A 20,551-nucleotide genomic window follows, 5' to 3' on the forward strand; every position below is an offset into this window, starting at 1 on the left:
CAATAGGAGTGCATGGTCTGGTTGCAACAGATTAACCTGTGGAACTATATTGGTCTGCTTGTAAAGCAACACCAGTTACTGAGGTTTCCGCTCATTTTCTAGTTCTGGACACATTTGTCAGCAAAGTATAAACTCCAACTTTTCACTTTATTGGGAATGTGTACTCTATATTATGACTAGTATTCTCTTAATCACTCTACCTACGTACCTAAGTACTTTTGAATGTATTATTTGTTACCCAATAACTTTCACATAGACATGTGGCTGGGGAAGCCGACACTCCAGTAAAAGCTGTGAAACATATTGTAATGGTCAATGCACAATTCAATGGTTATTGTTTATATACTGACCATGTCTTTAAAATGTACTGTATGTCATGTTAATACTACTTTTAAATGTATTTTTGTTTTCTGCTATTTCTATACTTTTTCTATAAATGCTTTGTGGTATGATGATGAAGCTGGTTTTGGAGCCACCACTTTGTTTTTCCATATACAACTTCACGTCTTCGTCTTCAGAAAATAAAATATTTCAGATTGGACTAAGATCATCTTTTTATCCATAGATGTCCCTTATCACAGTAATTATACACCCCATATATTTCTTCTTTGCTCCATGCATTGCTCTTACAATTAAACACATTTACACAGGATCTTACCACATCTCAGAAACACTTACCATTTATTTATATTTGAGCTATTTCATTTGAATAACCATTAGTAGTCCATACACCACAATTACATATTAACCTTTAATTACTGGCATTAATTATATCCGTAGTTACATTTATCCTCGATTAAACCCGTCTTACAAGAAAATTAATCGTTAGTTGATCAATCTAATGTGGTCAAACGCACAATTCCTATGTCATCAATTCCAGCGAAGAAGGCTCTGAATCAAAGGTTTGCTGGGTTATACTAGAGAACTATAGTAGCCTCAGATTGGCTGGGCGGTAACAAGTCTGTGGTTGTTTCAACTGATATTTGACAGATTTCTGTTGTCTTAAGTATATACCGTACTTATGACATCACAAAACATTGAAAGTGATTAAGGGGCAGTGCTTAACAACTGTTCTGTAGATATGGAGTTGGAGACTTGGAGTTGATCGAGTCCTTCTCATGTCTGTGTTGTTGATATATGCAGAAATGTTTGGTCTGTACAGTAAAGATTGTCAGTCCAGATAAACAAATGGTCACCTGTTAAAAAAGCAGCAGGGGATTTGTCAGAAAACCTTTGATAAAATCGGAAAAAACAATTCATTCCCCGATATCATGGGAAATGTCTCCGCATCTGTCTGTTTCAAATGTCCAGACTTAAAAGCAAGACCCGCTAAATATCGATCAGGCACAAAGTCTTGGTCGACGGACCCACTTCCGTGGGTTCGTTGCAATGTCACAGTGAGTGCCCCGTCACACTCTTCCTGTAAGGCAAATTTCTCTATACGGGTCGTTTTTGGTGACACACGTCCTGGGACTTGACACGAGTGTTGCTGTGTAACACGTGTGCAGTTGATGGATGCAACTGTGTGAGACATCGGGTAGTGGGTCAGCTTACATGTCCTCATGTAGGGTTCAGGACGGCGGGTTGGCCTCTGGTCTCTGTATGATTCGTTTCTGGAGAAGGTTCCAGGCCTTGAGTACCTTTGAGATCAAAGAGACGGGGTGAAATGAAATGTCACCGTGCCGGGACCGACTATTTTACAAGCCAAACAGCGAGACAGGAAAGGTGGGAGAGAGAGATAGGGGATGGCATGCAACAAAAAGAGCCTCTGGACAGATTCAAACCAGCTGCAGGAAGGACTACTGTATAGCCTTATTTATATGGCCATGACCAATGGCTGCTTAGCTGCCAAAGTGGCTGGCAGTGAAGACAAACTTATATGGCTAGTGTTAAATGTCTCACACAAAAAAGATGGTGTGTGTGTGTGCTTCTGACCGACCTGCTTCTGGGTGAAATCAGGCTCCCACTGTGTGCAGAGCACCACGTTGGCGTGCTCGACCTGCTTGGCATTGGACCACTGGCTCTGTAGCCTCTTCAAAGCGTCCTCGTTGCTCACCCCATCCCTCTCAGTTATCCTCGACACCGCCTAGGAGGTACAGGCAAAACTCTTTAAAGACCACAAATGCTCAGTAGTTCTCACACTTTCTTTTATATATATATATTATACAAAAGATATACAGAAAATGTGTTTGACAAGGTGCCTGGATTGTCTTTCTTTTGGAAAAAAACCAAAAACCAAAAAAAACAACTTGTCACATGAGCCGCGGGAGAAAGGTTTTTCCATTAGCCAGCTATCATCTTTGAAATAGAAACTTTCCAGTTGCTTTATTTGGTATCCTGGCTTAATTAGCATTTTTCATAGAAACAGCAGCAAGCTTGTTCACTTGGAGCAAGAAGGAACCTTTGCTTTAATTGTTTTCATTTTTACAAATCAAGCCTCTAGTGACTGAGATATTCGAGTCAGTACTTGACTACCCCCTCGAAAACTAGAAGATGCACCTCAAGGGGCTTATCCTCTAAATACATTTCAAATAAATAAATACTGTATTCTCGGATAAATTCACATAATATTCATGTTCACATTACGGCCATTTTGCACATCATATTTGGGAGGTAGTTAACCATGTATGAAATCCAAATGACATGTGAATATGATCACATGCAGATGCATGTCCACCTCCAGAAGAAAGTGAACATTAAATGCTATGTCGCATGGCGAATAATGAAACTAATTTGACTAGCTCACGTGTTGCTATTTTCACCATTTACATTGTTTTAATTGAAATGGTGACGGCCATGAGCTCCATTTAACCCATTTTGGGGCGGGAATCCCTTTTGGTGTTAGCATTATGTTATGCTTTAGCCATTGAAAAATAGCAGATCTACAAGCTCATAGCGCGCCACCGAGTGGCGCGCTATGAACTTGTAGGTCTGCTATTTTTGAAAAATCGAAGAACGACGGACATAGAAACATAGCTTTTTCAGAAAACTGTCAGGATGTAGAAGACATTTTTAGAATCTGATCTCAGGTCAGAATGGGTTAAGCAGAATCATGTCAACATGGAGGTTTCCAGTACCTCCTCCTCAGGTATGATGGTCACCCAGACCTCGTGGACCATGTCTGTCCAGCCAGCCTCCAGTAAGACGGCAGCGTCCACAACACACACCGTTTTACCTGCACAGGACAAGCAGACACAAAACACTGGAGAGGTCACTTCTTTTTCTTTTTTTTTTTATAATATTTATTTTATTTGGAAAAAGCAGTACAATAACAGCATTTCTATGCATACATAGGACACAAGTGCAGTTCCCAGGAATTTTTTTCTCACCCCTCTTCCCTCCCTCCCCCCTCCAAGTGACTCCATCTCCAGTGTCTCTGTAACATCCTTGCTTTCTTCAGGACTACATATGGCATCAAGTCAACACTTAACAGGGGCAAAGGGCAATATCGCTTCAGAGTGTACATTTCAGAAGGAGAAAAAGAGCGGGCAGACAAAAAAAAAGACAAAGACAAAAAACAACGGAGAGGTTACTTCTATCCTTGTTGAGATTGTTCCCCGACATAGTTCTATTATGATCAGGAGGAAAATCCTAAATCCTGGGAGATTATCCTAAATTTGGTTGGCGGGGGAAAAGGCTCTTAAGTTTGATTTATACTTGGCATTGCGTGGTGGAGTCACGAACCTTAAATATAAGCTCACAACTGAATGTGAGCGTGTAAATTAAGCATTACAGTCAGGGTACAGTAAGTGGCTCATGGATAAGATCCAAGTAACTGCAGACTGGCGTTTAAGCCAATCACATATACAACTGATTTTGACACAGGGCTGCTATTGGGAGGGAGTGTGTAATGCAGTTTTGACATACTAGGTAAATGTGTATACACTCATTATCATTGCACTATTTTGGTTTGGTTATTGAGCCTTTGTTTATGGTTATTGTGGAAGATAATGATTATGATAATGGATTGAACCGTTTGTGAACTCACTGTCAGACAGATATAACTAAAGTTTTTGTAAAACTAAGTTTTACAATGTCCCATATACTCAAGGCAACAAACAAGTCCGTGGAACCATTGGCGCACATGTCAGAAACTGAACAGTGTGGGATATGTGCATTCTATTTATTTCATTTTCATTTTATATGTCCTGTTATATTGTATTGTTTGTGATATGGATCTCCCTGGGTCTGAAATAAAGATTGATTGATTTAATTGTAACTTTACTCTCTCTGATATAATGTGTGTAACAATGAAATAATCTTAATATCTTGATAATACCTTCCTCTCTGGCCTGGTGGATTCTCTCCTTAACCAGAAGTGCAATCTCTGGCCACACAATGTCTGTCAGCGCTTTTAACCGCTCCTGTAAACCAAACACAAGTCCAATTAGCCCATATTATGACACTACTGGTGTTGTAGCATAGAAAACAGGTCATTTGTACTGATGATGTTACCTTGTTACCAAAAACTTTCCTTCCTAGTGCGCGTCTGTTTATGGTTCTGTCTTCATTCAAGATGTCTGAAAGGAAGAACAAATCCCCAACATCACGTTATGTCAGGGGTAGGCAACCCTAGGCACGGTTGCCAACTTTGGCACAGAGGAGGGTAATCACTGGCACACTAGCATATGAGAGAGAGGATTTTTATTTTTGAAATAAAATATTCACAATTATATTTATTTATTTGTATATTGATATAGCAAGGCTTGTGTTTGAGGTTCTTTCTCTGTGTGAAGCTTTTTGGGCTGCAGTTTATGTAAGAAAAGGTGCTATACAAATCACGTTATTATAAATACACCGATGACTGTGAAGAAGACGAGGGCTTTGAGATGAAAAGGAAGTTGATATAAGTTCCATTACCCGAACCAAACTCCTCCTGAACCCGTTGGTAGGCGACTGCCCCCGGACGGTACGTCTCGTGGCCCAGCTGGTCGCTGTCGATGCGGGCGGCGCCCAGGGCCTCCAGGCGCCTGGCGATGGAGGTCTTCCCACTGCCACTGCCTCCCGTGAGCCCGATGACGTACGGGACAGCAGGGAGATGGGACCTGTCCTGGTTCAGGGGAGAGACAATAAGGGACAGGTCACAGATGTTGAGTGGAGCATTACTGTAAGATATGCCGTCAGAAGGGTGTGTTTCAGCAAGTTAACCCATTTTGGGCAGGAACGCCTTTTGGTGTTAGCATTATGTTATGCTTTAGCTATTGAAAAATAGCAGATCTACAAGCTCATAGCGCGCCACCGAGTGGCGCGCTACGAGCTTGTAGGTCTGCTATTTTTGAAAAATCGAAGAACCACCGACATAGAAACATAGCTTTTTCAGAAAACTGTCAGGATGTAGAAGACATTTTTAGAATCTGATCTCAGGTCAAAACCCTAGTGAAGCAGTAAAATGACATAACTATGTCGATTTAGCTTTAGATCGTTCTCTCTATACTGCAACACCACTTCAGACACATTTTATCATATGAAAAGGTGCTTACTGCTTACCATTGTTACAGTTTACAAAAAGGTTCATATTATCATATATTATTAGAGATGTGGCGTTAAGGGTGAAAACATTTTTAAAGCGTCAATTCATTCAACATTTTATTTACAGTTTACATTTCTTTAAGAATACTGTATGGGCAGTTTTACTAAAGCAGAGATAACATTAAACCAGCTCAGTGGCCTTGTGGTTAGAGTGTCCGCCCTGAGACTGGGAGGTCGGGGTTCGATCCCCGGCCGGGTCATACCAAAGACTCTAAAAATGGGACCCAGTGCATCCCTACTTGACACTCAGCATCAAGGGTTGGATTGGGGGTAAGTCCCTGCGACATACTAGCGTCATGTCCAGGGGGTGTATTTGTACATCAAGCTGCCTCACGCTACAGAAACAGGAGATAGGTTCCTGCCCCTATGGGCCTCATGGCTCGGCAAGGCTACTTAGAGATAACATTACAGTGGCATTATAATGCCAGGCATGACACAATACAAGCCTAATAGATTTCCATTGTAAAGGGAAGGGATGAGATGGGAATGTGAACCCTTTCCATCACAATAGCTCTTCAGTGGCCAGAAGAATGCTGTCAACAATAATGACAATGTTTAGAGAGCAGCTCAGTTTAACCGTGTTCATGCGAGTCCCATTCAGTCCTCTATACTTGCTATACAATTCGCTGTACGTCAAATATCAAAAATACTAGCTGCTCTACAAGCTCACAATTCATCATGTAGTGTTGTGAGGTTGTAGATCTGCCATTTTCTCTAAATGTTTACCTTTTTTTTAGCCCTAGTTAGTTTGCCTATTATTAACATGCCCATGGAGACGCTAGGGTTCATGTGGTTAAACAAGCATGCTGAATGGACGTCTGCAGGGTCCACACGAACGCTAGTAGACAGTAAAGCGGACGGTCTGCACTGTGTCTTTGTGGTAGTGCTGTGGTAGTTACCAGACTGACACACAGCAGCACTAACTGCTGTGTGCGTGCTCCATCAATGATACCTGTTTGACTACAATCTTACTTCTTCAATGCTCCTATGTTTATTCTTTATCATTTCATTGCATTTCACTGCTCAGTGTACTGTGTTATCACATTGCTGCTGCAGATACCAGCATCAGTATCAATGCTTTTATCCAAATGCAGTCCTTAATTTATTCTAGATGCAGAAACATTGTGGTTGGCAGGGCTTACTTCAGGCGGGGTGAGAAGGGTTCCCAGGAGACGGGAGCGCAGGCTGGACGAGCTGATCTTCTCTTCCTCTGTCTCTGTGTGGTGGGCGTCTTTCAGCAGATGGATTTCATGGACAATAAGGCCAGGCAAACCCTGGCACCAGGAGAACACAACACAACGCACAACGTGTCAGGTATCGTCGCAGTCGGACATAAATCAATGCCCTATTTTCTGCTTTGTCGTATCATATGGCAGCAAAAACATATGCGGATTAGACTTGCTGTAAATTCTGTTCTCATCAGAGTGCAGAAATGTATCATATTACAGTTCACCTGTGCTTAATAACCTTCTTTGCCTAGACATGATCATATGACATGATCATATGACTGGAAACGCCGATGGAGGGCTCGTCTGAGGACGACGTAGAGAGAGATGGACGGTCTAGGACTAGGACTCTATTTTCATCCATGCTAAACCCCTTATCCCTAAACCACTTTTTTACTATTTTGAAAAACATTTTTGAATGGTTAAAATAGCCAATCTACAAGCTCACAACATGTCGATGTAGATAGGTTGGTTGAACTATTAAAAAAACATTTTCAAAATAGTAAAAAAAGGCAAAGTAGTCTAGGGATTAGCATGGACGAAAATAGAGCCCTAGGTGCATTCCTGTTTGTAAGCAATGTGGATGAATGGGGGCTATTATACTATACTATTATACATAGTTTTAGTAACACATTGTTGTACAGTGTGGTCTTTCAAAGTCCTTGCATAGACTTTCACAAAATAGAACTTAATGGAACAAGTAATGCAAATATTCCCCAATAAGTGTCTTGTGTAAATATGTATGAAGTTATACTGCACTGCAGGTATTGTATAATTATGTCTATGGTGTAGCTTGGGAGGCTAGACAAATGTTACTGTATGTCTGATTTGATCTTAACTGACTCTAGGCACAACAGCCATGTATATTCTATGAAATATCAAGTCTTCTAATAAAGAATTATTCAAGCACACTAGTGTTGTTCATGCAGTTCAAATGAGCTCACCAAATATTATATGTTCAGTTTCACTTATAGTCATTTGTACTTCAGGTTAACTCAGTATTAAATTAATATACTTGTCGTTCACTTAAGCGTTTCTTCCTGGCATGGGTTAACTTCAACTTACAGTCCATTCTCACTCAGAGTCAAGACTATAAGTACCTAATCACAACTGCATGGAATGTAGTTTGGTGTGCTCAACACCACCACACAACACAAGATATTTGTAATCCTTTCTCTAACATAATATTAGTGCAATGAGTTCCACTGTAGCCCAGCTACATTTTAGATTTTATGTTCAGTCTAAGCAGACTGAACGATGTTGTCCCACTCTGTTGGCTTTGACGTTGTTTCGAAAAGACATACAAAGGGTATGTGTGAAACTAGTTTCAAGACACTCACACATAAATACAGTTGTCCTACTGTTGATGGCATAGCCTTGTCTCGAAAATGGTGGCAGTCTGTAAGGAATCTACTGTATTGTTAAAAAACATCGTTTTAGAAGCAGTTTGAATTAAGATATGTGGAGCAGTTTAATGCGTTCACACTGGCAACTACAAAGCAACACAGCATATCTGTCGCCGAGTTGCTGTTGAAGTGTTGATCAACATGCTCCTTGACGGACAAAATATAAAGCCTGGGGTTAAAAAGAACGTGGAACCGGCTGACTGAAATAATTAATTAGTTTACCCCCATTACAAGCAGGAATTGTGTGAAGAGAGAAGGGGAGAGGAATTGGTTAAAGAACACTTTCTGTGGCTTTTTTGCTGCAATTGAAGCCAGCTCAACTAATTGTAGCTTTTGAATTTCGAAGCAGCTACAAACATCGGGCATCGCTTTGTTATCTTCATGTCGCTGGCATCCATTGAAAATGAATGGCGGCCGGTGTGAGTATGCCGACTTCACTTACATTCTCCAGACGTCTCTTGTTGACGGCATCGCCACCCTTCCTGGTCTCCTCGCTGACCACAATGCACTGCAGCTCCGAGTCGACCACGGAGGCTCCGAAGGGGTCGTCGAGCGGCACTATCTCCACCTGCAGGGAGGGCCTGACGTCGTTGAGGAACTGCTGCAGCCTCTGGACCCGGAGCGAGTAGGGCTCTATCAACTCCTTCAACGCCTTCTCTGAGTCCAGGAAGGAGGAGGAGGAGGAAGAGGCAGTTAGAAGCATCAACTTTCTCTCGTTATCATGGTTACAGGTTTCAGTGAAGAAATGTACACTGTGAATACCCCGTTTAAAGCAAGTGTATTTGTCAATTATTTTAACTAGAAATATAGATTTCTATATTTTTCTGTAAATAGAACAATTGGATGTTCTCTCATATGTGATCCAACACTCTTACTGTGTGTGAGTCACCCCCATAACACAAGTGTGGTATAATGACAAGATAGGAGTTGGAAATTAGATTAGACATAATTTCCCTGTACGACAAGGTGCTGTGATGTGACCATCACCAGACATATACAATATGTACAATACAAATCACACCCGTGTGAACTGAGTGGTGTAAGGTCTTATATAGACTGATCAGCTGTGGTCTGACGTAATGTCTGACGTAATGAAATCACACCCGGGTGAACTGGGTGACCGTAGCAACCATGCTCATTTTTTGGTACGAACAGACAGACAGACAAACTAACAAAGCCAGTCGTAGGAGTGGGTTACACCACTCAAAAATGTAAAACAATGATAATTTCATTCATAATTTACATTTTCAGTTCATATTTTTGTTATTACTATGACACTTTACATCACATTGGACATACTGCAATAATACTGCTATATACATAATGTAATCCTAGACCAGATCAAATATTACTGCTGTCACTGGGTCACAAATCACAATGTTGTTACAGGCATTAACACAGTGAAAAATGGAAAACATTAACAGGCTTGGGGAGCAATGAACAGTCTAGGAAATAATTACCAAGTGTCCTCTTCCACTGTCCTAAGTTCGTGTCTAGTTTCTTGAGACACTGTTAGCGACTTAGCGCACACAATCTTCTAATACTAACACTGCACAACAGTCTATTCATCGGAAGCACAGACAATCGGCTGAGAATAAAGTGGATGTCCCGCCTCCCTCCTACAGTAGTTCCATCTTGCCTTTACAGGTCAATAAATCCTTATCCTAACTACTCCGAATCAAATTAGTCAAAGCCTTCTAGCTTGCCGCTAAGCAGAAATATATTTTAAAAATATTTAAAATATATATTTCCGCGATTAGAAATTACAAACAGATAACAGCTCCGGGCTCCCTGTGCAGGACTTTTAGGAGGCTGAAGTACAGACTCTCAGTAGCATTCTAAAGGTTGACTAGCTTGAACGACCATAACATGACTGTTATCAAACTGTCAGTCTCACAACCTTAAAAGCTCAACCCTAAACCACTGAAGAGACATAGGTCTATAATATGACACAGACCATAATAGTAGGGGTTTGAATCTGGTTTAGTACATCCACTGACCACTGCTGGCCATCTCTTCTGTCCACCTCCTCTTCCGTACAGTAAACACTCACTTTTAAGCATCTCCTGGTCACACACCCCGATGAGGAACCTTCTGTTGGCCAGCAGGCATGCCGTGTTGAGGAGCGTCTTGTGGGCTCCGTGCAGCCGGTCGAACGTCCCTCCCACCACCACGTCGCTGTAGTTCTCAAGGGGCTCTGCCTGCCCGCGGCGCTCCTGCGACGCGCCCTCCGTCTCCTGATCGACGCGCTCCACCCCTTCCTGCAGCTGCTCCTCCAACTGCGGGTGGAGGAGCACCGACGCCAGGCCGGGGCCGCACGTGTAACAATGGCCGGCGTACCTCTGCAGACACTGGGCCACCAGCGTTGACTGGCTCGGGTCCTGCACGGGGAAGTCCGTCAGCACCACCTCCGGGGGGTGAGAGAGGGCCTGCGGGTAGGCCTGTCACAATTATTACATAATCGTCTAATCGCAATTATTTGAGATAATCGCAATTATTTTACGTCTTAAACGTTTCCATGTTGAAAAATGTTCATACATTTTCCCAAAATATCTACAAGCTAACACCTCACGAAAGCTATTTACGACTTGTATACGTTATTTGACATATCTGCCCTGTGCAATTTTTGATTACGAAGTCTAAAAGGCAAACAAAAATTAAGTTTTTATTCCTAATTTCAACACCAAAAAAACCAAATCGTAATTATTTGAGTGAAAATCAATCGCCAACTTAAATGTGTAATCGTGACAGCCCTACCTGCGGGGTGGGGAAGGGGCAACCCTGGCCCGTCCCCATGCCCACGCCGGGACGCACGTTGGTCAGGAGCACGCGCACGTCCAGGTGCCCGCACACGTCGGCCGCGTTGCTGTAGAGGCGCGAGATCAGACTGGACAGGTCCACCACGGGGTTGATGAAGACGGGCCGAGGCGGACCCCCGGCACCCCCCAGGATGAGGCCGGGGTGCAGGTGCACATACAGGGTGCGCTCCACCACCTGGGCGGCGGAGCTCAGCACCGGAGCGATGCGCAGGGGCAGCGTGTGGAGGGGGGAGGTGAGCACCAGCAGCCCGGTGCTGAACATAGACATGGTGCGTCACGAATGTCGTACGGCTACTGTACGCGCGGCGCGGGCCTCGATCTCACTGTATCTCAAGAGAAGTCACTGTTAGAAGGGTGGAAAAAGAAAAAAAGGTTTGTGTAAAAAATATGTCCAAGCAAAGGTAATAAAGCCATCAGGCTGTCAACTTAGAAATAAGGCCAATATTATCCTTTGCTGGTTTCACTGGTTAACTACAGGTGCAGGCATTAAATTGTCAGATGGCAGTGGCACTGGACACGAATTGTTCCAAGTACCTACCCACACACAACATTGACATTGTTACACCCATAGATATGCTATGGTTACACCCACCCATGGCACCCAAGACTTCACCTCTTGTGGGTGTGTTCTGTCATCTGTGACATAATATTAAACTTGTTGCCATTGGCGAGAATAGGATGAAGTTAAAGTGTGGTCACTGCTGGTCTCACGCACAGTCGCACACGCAACCGAGCTACATGTAAGCTGTAAGCACTGCTATACTTATTTGTTATTTCTTTTTTTACATCAACACTAGGGTTTGCACTATGAACTAGTCTATACATAAAAGATGAAGGCTGTTTATTTATTATTATTACCTTCTAATAATACACGTGTCGTGTGTGTGTAACAACAAGTCATGTGGTCACTGGTCAGTCAGTGGTGATTGGACCATTACAGTTGTTGGACCGTTGGACGATGCCTATTATGAATCCTGATACGTCTGATTTATGCGTCATCGCACGACGGTGTCGCGCGCCCGAACACAGCAGATCTACAAGCTCACAACGCGTCGCGTCGGCGACGCGTTGTGAGCTTGTAGATCGGCTAAGTTCGCCGCCGTACGACGAAGCCACACAAACAACAAGGCTACTATATAATCTATCGAGGGTTTTAAATTAAAACAACGAAGGTACTACTAACTAGACTCACCCGAGTTGGAAAGAACGATGCCCTGCTGCCGTGGCAGGAGGAATGTCTGTGGAATGCTGAGCTCATCCACAGTGACAGACAGACAGTGAGTGAAGTGTTGACATTCAACAGAAAACACACCGCTGCTGCATGTCTGGTCAAGTCAACACAACAAGCCGCGGCGGGACGCCATCTTGGAGGCGGGGCGAGGGAGGCCGTGTCATGTTAAAGGGGTAGTTCAATTTATTTATTTTATTTTTTATTTTTTTGTCAGGACTCAGGACCCACAAATTAATCTGTATTTGGCCTCGGTCGGAGCCCCATTTGAAACGTTTTGTTACAGTAGTGACCACCAAATGCAAGATTTGTGTTAAAATGTTTAAAAAAACAAAAAATAATAAAAATCACACTCATGTGAACTTGAAGTGAGGGGCGCTCTTATCTTCATACATCATCATACATCTGTACATCACATTCCGTGCTCAGCCAATCAAATCATCACAAATGTCATTCCGGCCAATCACTTTTGGCGTCTTCACTTTTCTGCCCTCACTTTTTATCCTCAATATACTTTGCTCAGCCAATCAAATCATCGCCATGGGGTAATCAGCCAATCAAATAATCGTTTGTGTTCACATAAACATACAAAGCTGGGCATGGGAGGGGCCCTCAAAAACAAAATCAAGATTTATTTTACAGATGTTTATGTTATATGAACTAATTTTGCTGAGGACCCCCTGGTAGCCCCCCCCTCCTGGGGGTCCCCAGATGATACTTTGAGAACCACGGTTTTGAGGCTTTGGGTAGATCTGCATTCTGTTGTTGTTTGCAAGTATAGAGGGTATGCATGTGACATCATCATCATCATCATACCCGGATTATGGTTATGTGCGGGCCGGGAACACCTACTGAGTGGCTAAAAACTACTTCTCTGGCCTTGATAGCCCATACCTCCAAACAGAAAAGTCCTTTCCGATTGCATTAAAGATGTTAAACGACATTAATCTCACTTTGCCAAGTCACTTTGCCACTTTCCCATTCACTTTATGCATGCGCATGCATACCCTCTATTGTAACTAAGTAGTATTTAGGGAACATGCATACCCTCTATTGTAACTAAGTAGTATTTAGGGAACAGAATAGTTGCAATAGCAGATCTACAAGGTCACAGGATGGGCATGCTTTCCAACAGTCATAACTCAAATTATAGCATTATGGACATCTCAGTACAGCAAGACACTTTCACTTATTTAGAGTATGCAGTTGAACATCATCCATTGCTCGTCTTAAGTCATCCAGAAGAGTTGGTTTTCATATGCTCATTTTTTGTAGCACAATACTGTTCGGTTGTACTAGTATTTGGGACCTACAACACCATGTCCTATACTGCACTTCCAATCCAAGAGTTGTCCATTGGACAACTCTTCGTTGCTGTCAGGCAGTCAGGCAGAAACCTCTTATCTCCATATTTTAAACTTTTGTGTTTTTTTCATAAAAGTAGCAGATATACAAGCTTGAAACGTGCCGTTGTTTGAGCTTGTCGATATGCTACCTTTGCCACTATTGAATCCTGAAAAGTAAGTGTTTTGGACATATGAGGTTTCCACCCACCCACCGGGTCATACCAAAGACTGTAAAAATGGGACCCAGTGCCTCCCTGCTTGACATTCAGCATCAAGGGTTGGATTGGGGGTAAATCCCTGCGACATACTAGCGTCATGTCCAGGGGGTGTACTTGTACATCACGCTGCCTCACGCTACAGAAACAGGAGATAGGCTCCTGCCCTATGGGCGTCATGGCTCGGCAAGGCTACTTACTTACCCACCAAACAGGATATAATGCACTCATGCTCTTCAGGCGGTAGGCCTACTGATTGCAGGTGTTTTACTTACGTGACACAGGGTCACAGGGTCACAGGGTCTACATTTCCCATTGGGAGAGAACTAATCTTCCTCCAACCACTGCTAGTAGTCATAATTGTATTAACATACCATACAGATTGGTTAAAATGTTTTTTTTCTTTTTATTTATTTAATTAAAACAAGTTCACGATTGCAACTTGTATATGGTCCATCCTCAAAGCTATCTTTATGTAGCCTAATCTTTTATAGTATTACAAGTCAGAAGAACAAAAGGTATGCACATTAAATCTATGTTTATTTAACTCTGACAGTGTACAAGAGTGTAATTTGGTTCCATAAGTTAAATTAACATTCAGGATTTGAGTGTGTAATGTAGGAACAATATTGTGTGAGCACAATTTCCCTTGCTGCTGTTGGTTGATTCAAATGTAAAGAACCAAAGTTTATTCTATGAGTATAAGAATAACCTCGTGTAAAATGTAGAACTCCCTCACTCACCCTGTCCCTCCACTCCAGCTCGGTAAATGGTCTGATCATTGTGATGTGGCTTTAGCCAAATGTCCATTATTTCATTATAGGCCTACTACCATTATACTGTTCCTTTAAAAGCCACTAATCTCCATGGCTGTTTACTCTTTATCTATCTACCCTCTGTCCTCTATACCTCTCCCTCCCTCCCTCTATCTGTCCATCTTTCTGACCCAAGGGAGAGGAACTGACTCCACCTGTGTGTGTGTGTGTGTGTGTGTGTGTGTGTGTGTGTGTGTGTGTGTGTGTGTGTGTGTGTGTGTGTGTGTGTGTGTGTGTGTGTGTGTGTGTGTGTGTGTGTGTGTGCGCGTGTGCGTGCGTGTGTGTGTGTGTGTGTGTGTGTGTGTGTGTGCGCGCGCACATGCACGCATCGCGATCGTGTGTCTCTCTGTCTTTGTTATCTCTGTCCCCATCCTTAATTAACTTTTGTTTGTGGTTAATTGACTTTTGTCCTGCATGATTTCCCAGTTCTTTCTATCTCTAATGCTACCCAAGTAAACAGAGTAGAACATGATGTGGCATTTTCATGAAGGAATATACGTTTTGTGACTGAAAGTATGGTATCTATACATCCACATTTAATTTGCTTTAGCCTATATTTAACACAAAAGTTGGTACTTTTATGGGTTTAAAATTGAACTTGAAACAGCCAGCAGGGGGCAGTAGAGGCTGCACTTGCTTCACAATACCACTCAAAAGTTTGAGCCTAGAAGCTGCAGTGCAGTTGTCTTCAACGTTTCTCAGGCCAAGAACCTTAGCTGAGAGGGAGATGAAGCAGCACTACATATTGTAAAGAATTGTGTTGTATCCCTGGGCCGTGGCTCAGCGGTCCAGGCACCTTGGCTGGTAATCCAGTCTGGCAGTGTGCCGCGGGTTCGACTCCCGATCCCGATGGCCTTTACTGCATGTCACCCCCCCATCTCTCTCCCCATTTCCTGTCAGCCTACTGTCTGTCCCTCCATAAAAAATATAAAATAAAGGCGAAAGCCACAAAAAAAAACATTTTAAGAATTGTGTTGTAGATTCAACTTTTTCATAGAGCTTGTTTGACCGCACTATCATCAGTGGTGTATACATATATATATATGAGACAAAAAAGGGACTCCTGCACATCCATAAAAGACCCGTGGGAGGTGCAAGTCTAGTTAGCAGGCATAGACATCAAAAAGAGAAAAACCTTCCAAGGTCAACTTATTTATTAGCAGTGCTAATAAATAAGTTGATGCAGTACGTTGTCCGTCTCTGCCCTGGAGTGTGCAGTCCCTTCCTTGGAAGGTTTTTCTCTTTTTGATATACAATATGGATGATGGATGAGACAGGATTTGGGGTAGTATTTGGGTAGTGTTTATTCATCTTATCACACACAGTCTTGAAAGCAGCGCGTGTTTAGGCTCTTTGGGTATGGCTTAAGTTTCCCGGCAGTGGTGATTAGTGGGGTGGGGGTGGAAGAGTGCAGAGAGCTCAGGGGGGATTTGGTCTCTGCCCGTCAATATCACTTTCATTATCTTTCATCTCTTTCAAGTCAAAGTGTCTGTCTGTGTATCTGTTTATATCAGGGACAGGGTCCTGCTTGGTTTTGCACGTGTGAATTCATGTGCAGTTTTGTAACGTTTTCGTATGTGTACTGTATTATGTGCATGTTGGTTGGTGGTTGGGTGGGTCGTGGTGGGTGGGTCATTTTGTCATTGAGTGTGTGAGTGTTTATTTGTTAGGATTTAGCCTTAATGGACAGCTAGTCTTCCCAAGGTCTACAGGTTTTCGTGTGTGTGTGTGTGTGTGTGTGTGTGTGTGTGTGTGTGTGTGTGTGTGTGTGTGTGTGTGTGTGTGTGTGTGTGTGTGTGTGTGTGTGTGTGTGTGTGTGTGTGTGTGTGTGCCATTTCTGTAGAGGTATTGAGATTGACAGAAAATAACAGGGTGGTCGTGTCCATTAGGTGCGTGTGCGTGTGTGCGTGTGTATGCATAGTGTAAGCATGCATGTTCATGTGTAAATGATTGTACGTGCGTGTGTGCATGTGTGGAGGCTTAAGCGTCATCCCCATGTTATTATCTGTGCAGTCCGATAGTTAGCCTGTTGATTGGTGTCCAGTGTCAACAGTGTGCAGGTGGCAGCTGAGCCACTCCAAAATAACTGAGACTGTCCGGCGTATAAATGTCCCCCATCATCCACACACGCTGACTGTCTACCGATAAAAGCTCAGAACCGCTCCACCCGTAGAGTAGAATCTGCTTGGTACGAGGACCAACGTGTTCCACAGGACAGAACAGAATAGAATATAGAATAGAGGCAGGTAGTAGGGATAAATATAGTTTGGTGGAACATAGAGGTCAGAAAGGTGAGTATTGTTTACGTTTTCCTATGATGTTATCTTGTCTTTATTGCGTGTTTTGTATTTCATTGTTGCTATTCTGCTATCCTCTTCTCTGACGCGATTAATGACTTATGACTTACTAAGCACAATTCAAGGAGTAAATCTACAAGTTCATAACACGTTGCCACTAGACACGTTGTAAACTTGTAGATCTGCACTTTTGAAAATGTTCACCGGCCGGAGTGGTATTAAATGTATTTTTTCTCTGATCCAGGGAGGTCAAATCAAGAGTAGACACAGGGGTCAGGCCGGAGGTCGCAACCCAGCGGGAGGAATGAGTGTCCTGGGGACAGCGGAGCTGGACTGCAGCGTCCTGGAGGAGGACTGGCAGACAGGACAGAGCTTCAGCGCCCACTGGCACAGCGCTAGCCTCGTGCCACAGAAACACCACAGGTTAGGACTCGCACGCTCGCACGCACGCACGCACGCACGCACGCACGCACGCACGCACGCACGCACGCACGCACGCACGCACGCATGTTGTGCAGTCAAAAATGTTGAAAAATAATGTGTACATTACTTACACCCTATATACTTCACTGTCTAGACCCAAGGGTCTACTCTATACCATTCCTCCCTCATATTTCTGCTCAAATTCCTTTGCCTAAAATAGCCAATGCGCTATTTTCGCCGAATGCTTGTCAGATTAGGGATGCAGCACAGATTGCAATCCCGTGGGCCGTGACTATTATAGTATTTGGGTGAGATGGGGTTGGTTAATACAGAGGCTAACTCTTGTCACTCTGTGCCTCCCCCAGGCCCACAGTCGTGGAGGTACAGTGTTCTGCTGGGAAGCAGGGTCTCTTCAGACAGTGGGAGGCCAGGAGACTCCTCCAGCGGTATCTCTCGGGGGCCATCAGCCAGGAGGGGCCCTTGAAAAGCAAAGCACGCAGACCCGGCGGTCCCGCCCAGCCTGCCTCCACCTCGGCAGCCCAGACCGGACCTAGGGGCCTGCAGCAGGCCTCCACACACATCCAGGAAGGAGTGCGGTGTGGGACGGTACCCAGGAGAGCTGTGGTGGGGGCAGCGGGGCCTGGCAGAGAGGCGAAAAGAAATGTGGAGCTCACAACCAAGAAAATACCAAGGACACTGGGTAGGGTGATAACCCTGGAAATACATAGAGGCTGAAGGGGAGGGTGAAAACATAAGAGAGAGATGCAAGAGGTTGAAAGTAGTCAAAAAGGACAGATAGATTAAGTAATAATGGTTTAAATGTGTCCGGCTGTCTAGTAGTTTGAGGTTCTAATTCTTAGTCTCGCTATTGTTTAGCTGTTGATTATAATCTTACCTGTACCTGTACTATAACTAACTGTCCAATGTTTCACTACTGCTGTTGCTGCTATTACACCTGAATTTATCTTAGAAAGTTTAATCACTACATTAATTTATGTTGTTGGTATAATGGCCACTTTGGCACATGTTCCTGGGAATTTGCACTTTCACACATGTGAGAATTAAACTCTATAGCAAAAGTGTGTGAATCTGATTTGACCTGGGAAATTTGTAGAAGACACAGCAGGACATGTAATACTTAAAAATGAGGATAATAGAAAACCATGTTATTGAGGGTTGAAAGTTAAATACATGTTTCCGTTCATTCATATGCATGTAGTAATGTATTGTAATGGCTTGAGCCAGACCACTATACTGTATAAGCTAAACCCTGTGTTTCACTTTGATATCAGCATACTTGGATATTGTACGTGAAAAATGTTAGCCCTGATGAATGGACTCTCCAATCCCTCCAAATAAAACTTAAAGATGGAGTGCCACAATTTTTCTTCCAGTTTTGCATGTGTCTATGAGGTGACAGTACTTCATTAGACACCCTGGAGTCGTTTTTATGTGCAATGGTGTATTAACTTTGTATTTAAGGTTTCTTCCTGGAGCCGGCTGAACCCTTGACAGTCAAACGGGCCAATGAAATAAACAGTAATATAGTGACACCCACTATCAGCCCCTCCCCCTTTATCATACAACTACAGCTGTGGGTGCGGCCTCAGTTCAGGTGGATCACCACCCATCACCACCCACCAGGCAAACCAGGCATACTTAATGAACTGGTGGGCGACGGGCGTGCCCACATAAAAACAACATTTTAACAAATACTGTACACTTTTTTGAAAAAACGATACCTCCTTATATAACAATAAGACATGTTTTAACATCATGTTTTAGGGTGGAAAAAAATCACGGCACTCCATCTTTAAAGTTTTAATAGCTTTATAAAGCTTGGGCGTGTATTTCCATTGTGGTCCTTTGAATGCGAATTGTACTTTAAACCTGGAGGTTTAGGCTGTAAATAATGAATAAAGACATGTGAAGTAAACCTTTTGCTCTTCAGCGACATGTGGCCGATTACTCCTTCTGGTGCTTAATGACAGCCACAGAACAGTACATAACTACTCCTTCTGGTGCTAATGACAGCCACAGAACAGTAGCCTACATAACTACTCCTTCTGGTGCTTAATGACAGCCACAGAACAGTACATAACTACTCCTTCTGGTGCTAATGACAGCCACAGAACAGTAGCCTACATAACTACTCCTTCTGGTGCTTAATGACAGCCACAGAACAGTACATAACTACTCCTTCTGGTGCTAATGACAGCCACAGAACAGTAGCCTACATAACTACTCCTTCTGGTGCTTAATGACAGCCACAGAACAGTACATAACTACTCCTTCTGGTGCTAATGACAGCCACAGAACAGTAGCCTACATAACTACTCCTTCTGGTGCTTAATGACAGCCACAGAACAGTACATAACTACTCCTTCTGGTGCTAATGACAGCCACAGAACAGTAGCCTACATAACTACTCCTTCTGGTGCTTAATGACAGCCACAGAACAGTACATAACTAGAAAAAGTGCCCTTCCGGGCACAGGTCTCCACCAGGGGGAGAGGTTTTTGTTCATTGTGTTGAGGAAATGCAGATCCAGATCACTCATAGCATCTCTGAGGATAGCATTCTGGATGAGCAGGACATGTGCAGCATTTTGTACAAAACGGGCCACTCCTGAAAACTTTGGAATCTTAGCCAATCAGTGTAGAATCTGAGAAATCCAACAGACTCGTCTTGATCACATGACTACAGAGATCATGTGTACCGATTTGCGTGAGATTTGGATGAAATCTGTGCGACTAACATAAACAATGTGTTTTCCAGAAATCGGCACTATAACCGGCAGATGTGGAGGGATGCAGGGAAAATGTTTTTCCATGGCCTCTAGGGAGTGCGCATACATAAGTTGTATACAGATCGATGCAGTTATAGGTAAAAACAGGAATTGCCCTGTTATAGCGCCACCATGAGGCTGATTTGGAAGGAAATGAGTGGCATGTCATCCTCGGCCTAGTGGAAATGTGCGTGCATAATTTCATGGAAATTGCACACTGCGTTTGTGATTTGTGGCATTTTGTTCGAAACGGAAGCCAATCTTAGCCAATCAGGATGGAAGATGGGAAATGGTGCAGATCCGTGTTGATCACATGACTATGGAGATAGTGTATACCGAATTGTGTGATGTATGGATAAAATGTGTACGAGTAATGTACAGAAATGTGTTTTGCCTAAATCGGCCTCATGGTGGCGCTATAACAGGTCGTTGAGGAATATTTGGGGCAGAGGTTCGTCG

General features: G+C 43.3%; 2 protein-coding genes across 2 annotated transcripts; one reads left to right on the plus strand and one right to left on the minus strand.

The window, feature by feature from the left end:
* Nucleotides 1-720: 720 nt before the first annotated feature.
* On the minus strand, nt 721-12,339 carry LOC306914877 (bifunctional coenzyme A synthase-like). Its single transcript, XM_079492098.1, has 11 exons — nt 12,173-12,339; nt 10,919-11,323; nt 10,215-10,590; nt 8,604-8,818; nt 6,672-6,803; nt 4,861-5,050; nt 4,456-4,520; nt 4,280-4,364; nt 3,078-3,175; nt 1,940-2,086; nt 721-1,640 (listed from the first exon to the last, which is right to left on the minus strand). Exons 2-11 carry the CDS (start codon nt 11,246-11,248, stop codon nt 1,572-1,574), a joined length of 1,707 nt encoding a protein of 568 aa, XP_079348224.1. The 5' UTR covers nt 11,249-11,323; nt 12,173-12,339; the 3' UTR covers nt 721-1,571.
* Nucleotides 11,674-18,597, plus strand: LOC306914878 (uncharacterized protein). Its single transcript, XM_079492099.1, has 3 exons — nt 11,674-11,727; nt 17,126-17,304; nt 17,670-18,597. Exons 2-3 carry the CDS (start codon nt 17,186-17,188, stop codon nt 18,037-18,039), a joined length of 489 nt encoding a protein of 162 aa, XP_079348225.1. The 5' UTR covers nt 11,674-11,727; nt 17,126-17,185; the 3' UTR covers nt 18,040-18,597.
* The last annotated feature ends 1,954 nt before the right edge of the window (nt 18,598-20,551 follow it).

This window comes from Electrona antarctica (genome assembly GCF_951216825.1).
Source record: "Electrona antarctica genome assembly, chromosome: 22".
In the NCBI taxonomy this organism is placed as follows: Eukaryota; Metazoa; Chordata; class Actinopteri; order Myctophiformes; family Myctophidae; genus Electrona; species Electrona antarctica.

Excerpts from the sequence above, each read along its gene's own strand:
- LOC306914877 (XM_079492098.1), bottom strand. The coding sequence starts at position 11,248 with ATGTCTATGTTCAGCACCGGGCTGCTGGTGCTCACCTCCCCCCTCCAC. Across the intron at positions 5,051-6,671 it reads CCCTTCTCACCCCGCCTGAA|GACAGGTCCCATCTCCCTGC; the intron begins GTAAGCCCTGCC and ends CCCCTGAACCAG. Across the intron at positions 2,087-3,077 it reads CCATCATACCTGAGGAGGAG|GCGGTGTCGAGGATAACTGA; the intron begins GTACTGGAAACC and ends TGTACCTCCTAG.
- LOC306914878 (XM_079492099.1), top strand. The coding sequence starts at position 17,186 with ATGAGTGTCCTGGGGACAGCGGAGCTGGACTGCAGCGTCCTGGAGGAG. Across the intron at positions 17,305-17,669 it reads GTGCCACAGAAACACCACAG|GCCCACAGTCGTGGAGGTAC; the intron begins GTTAGGACTCGC and ends TGCCTCCCCCAG.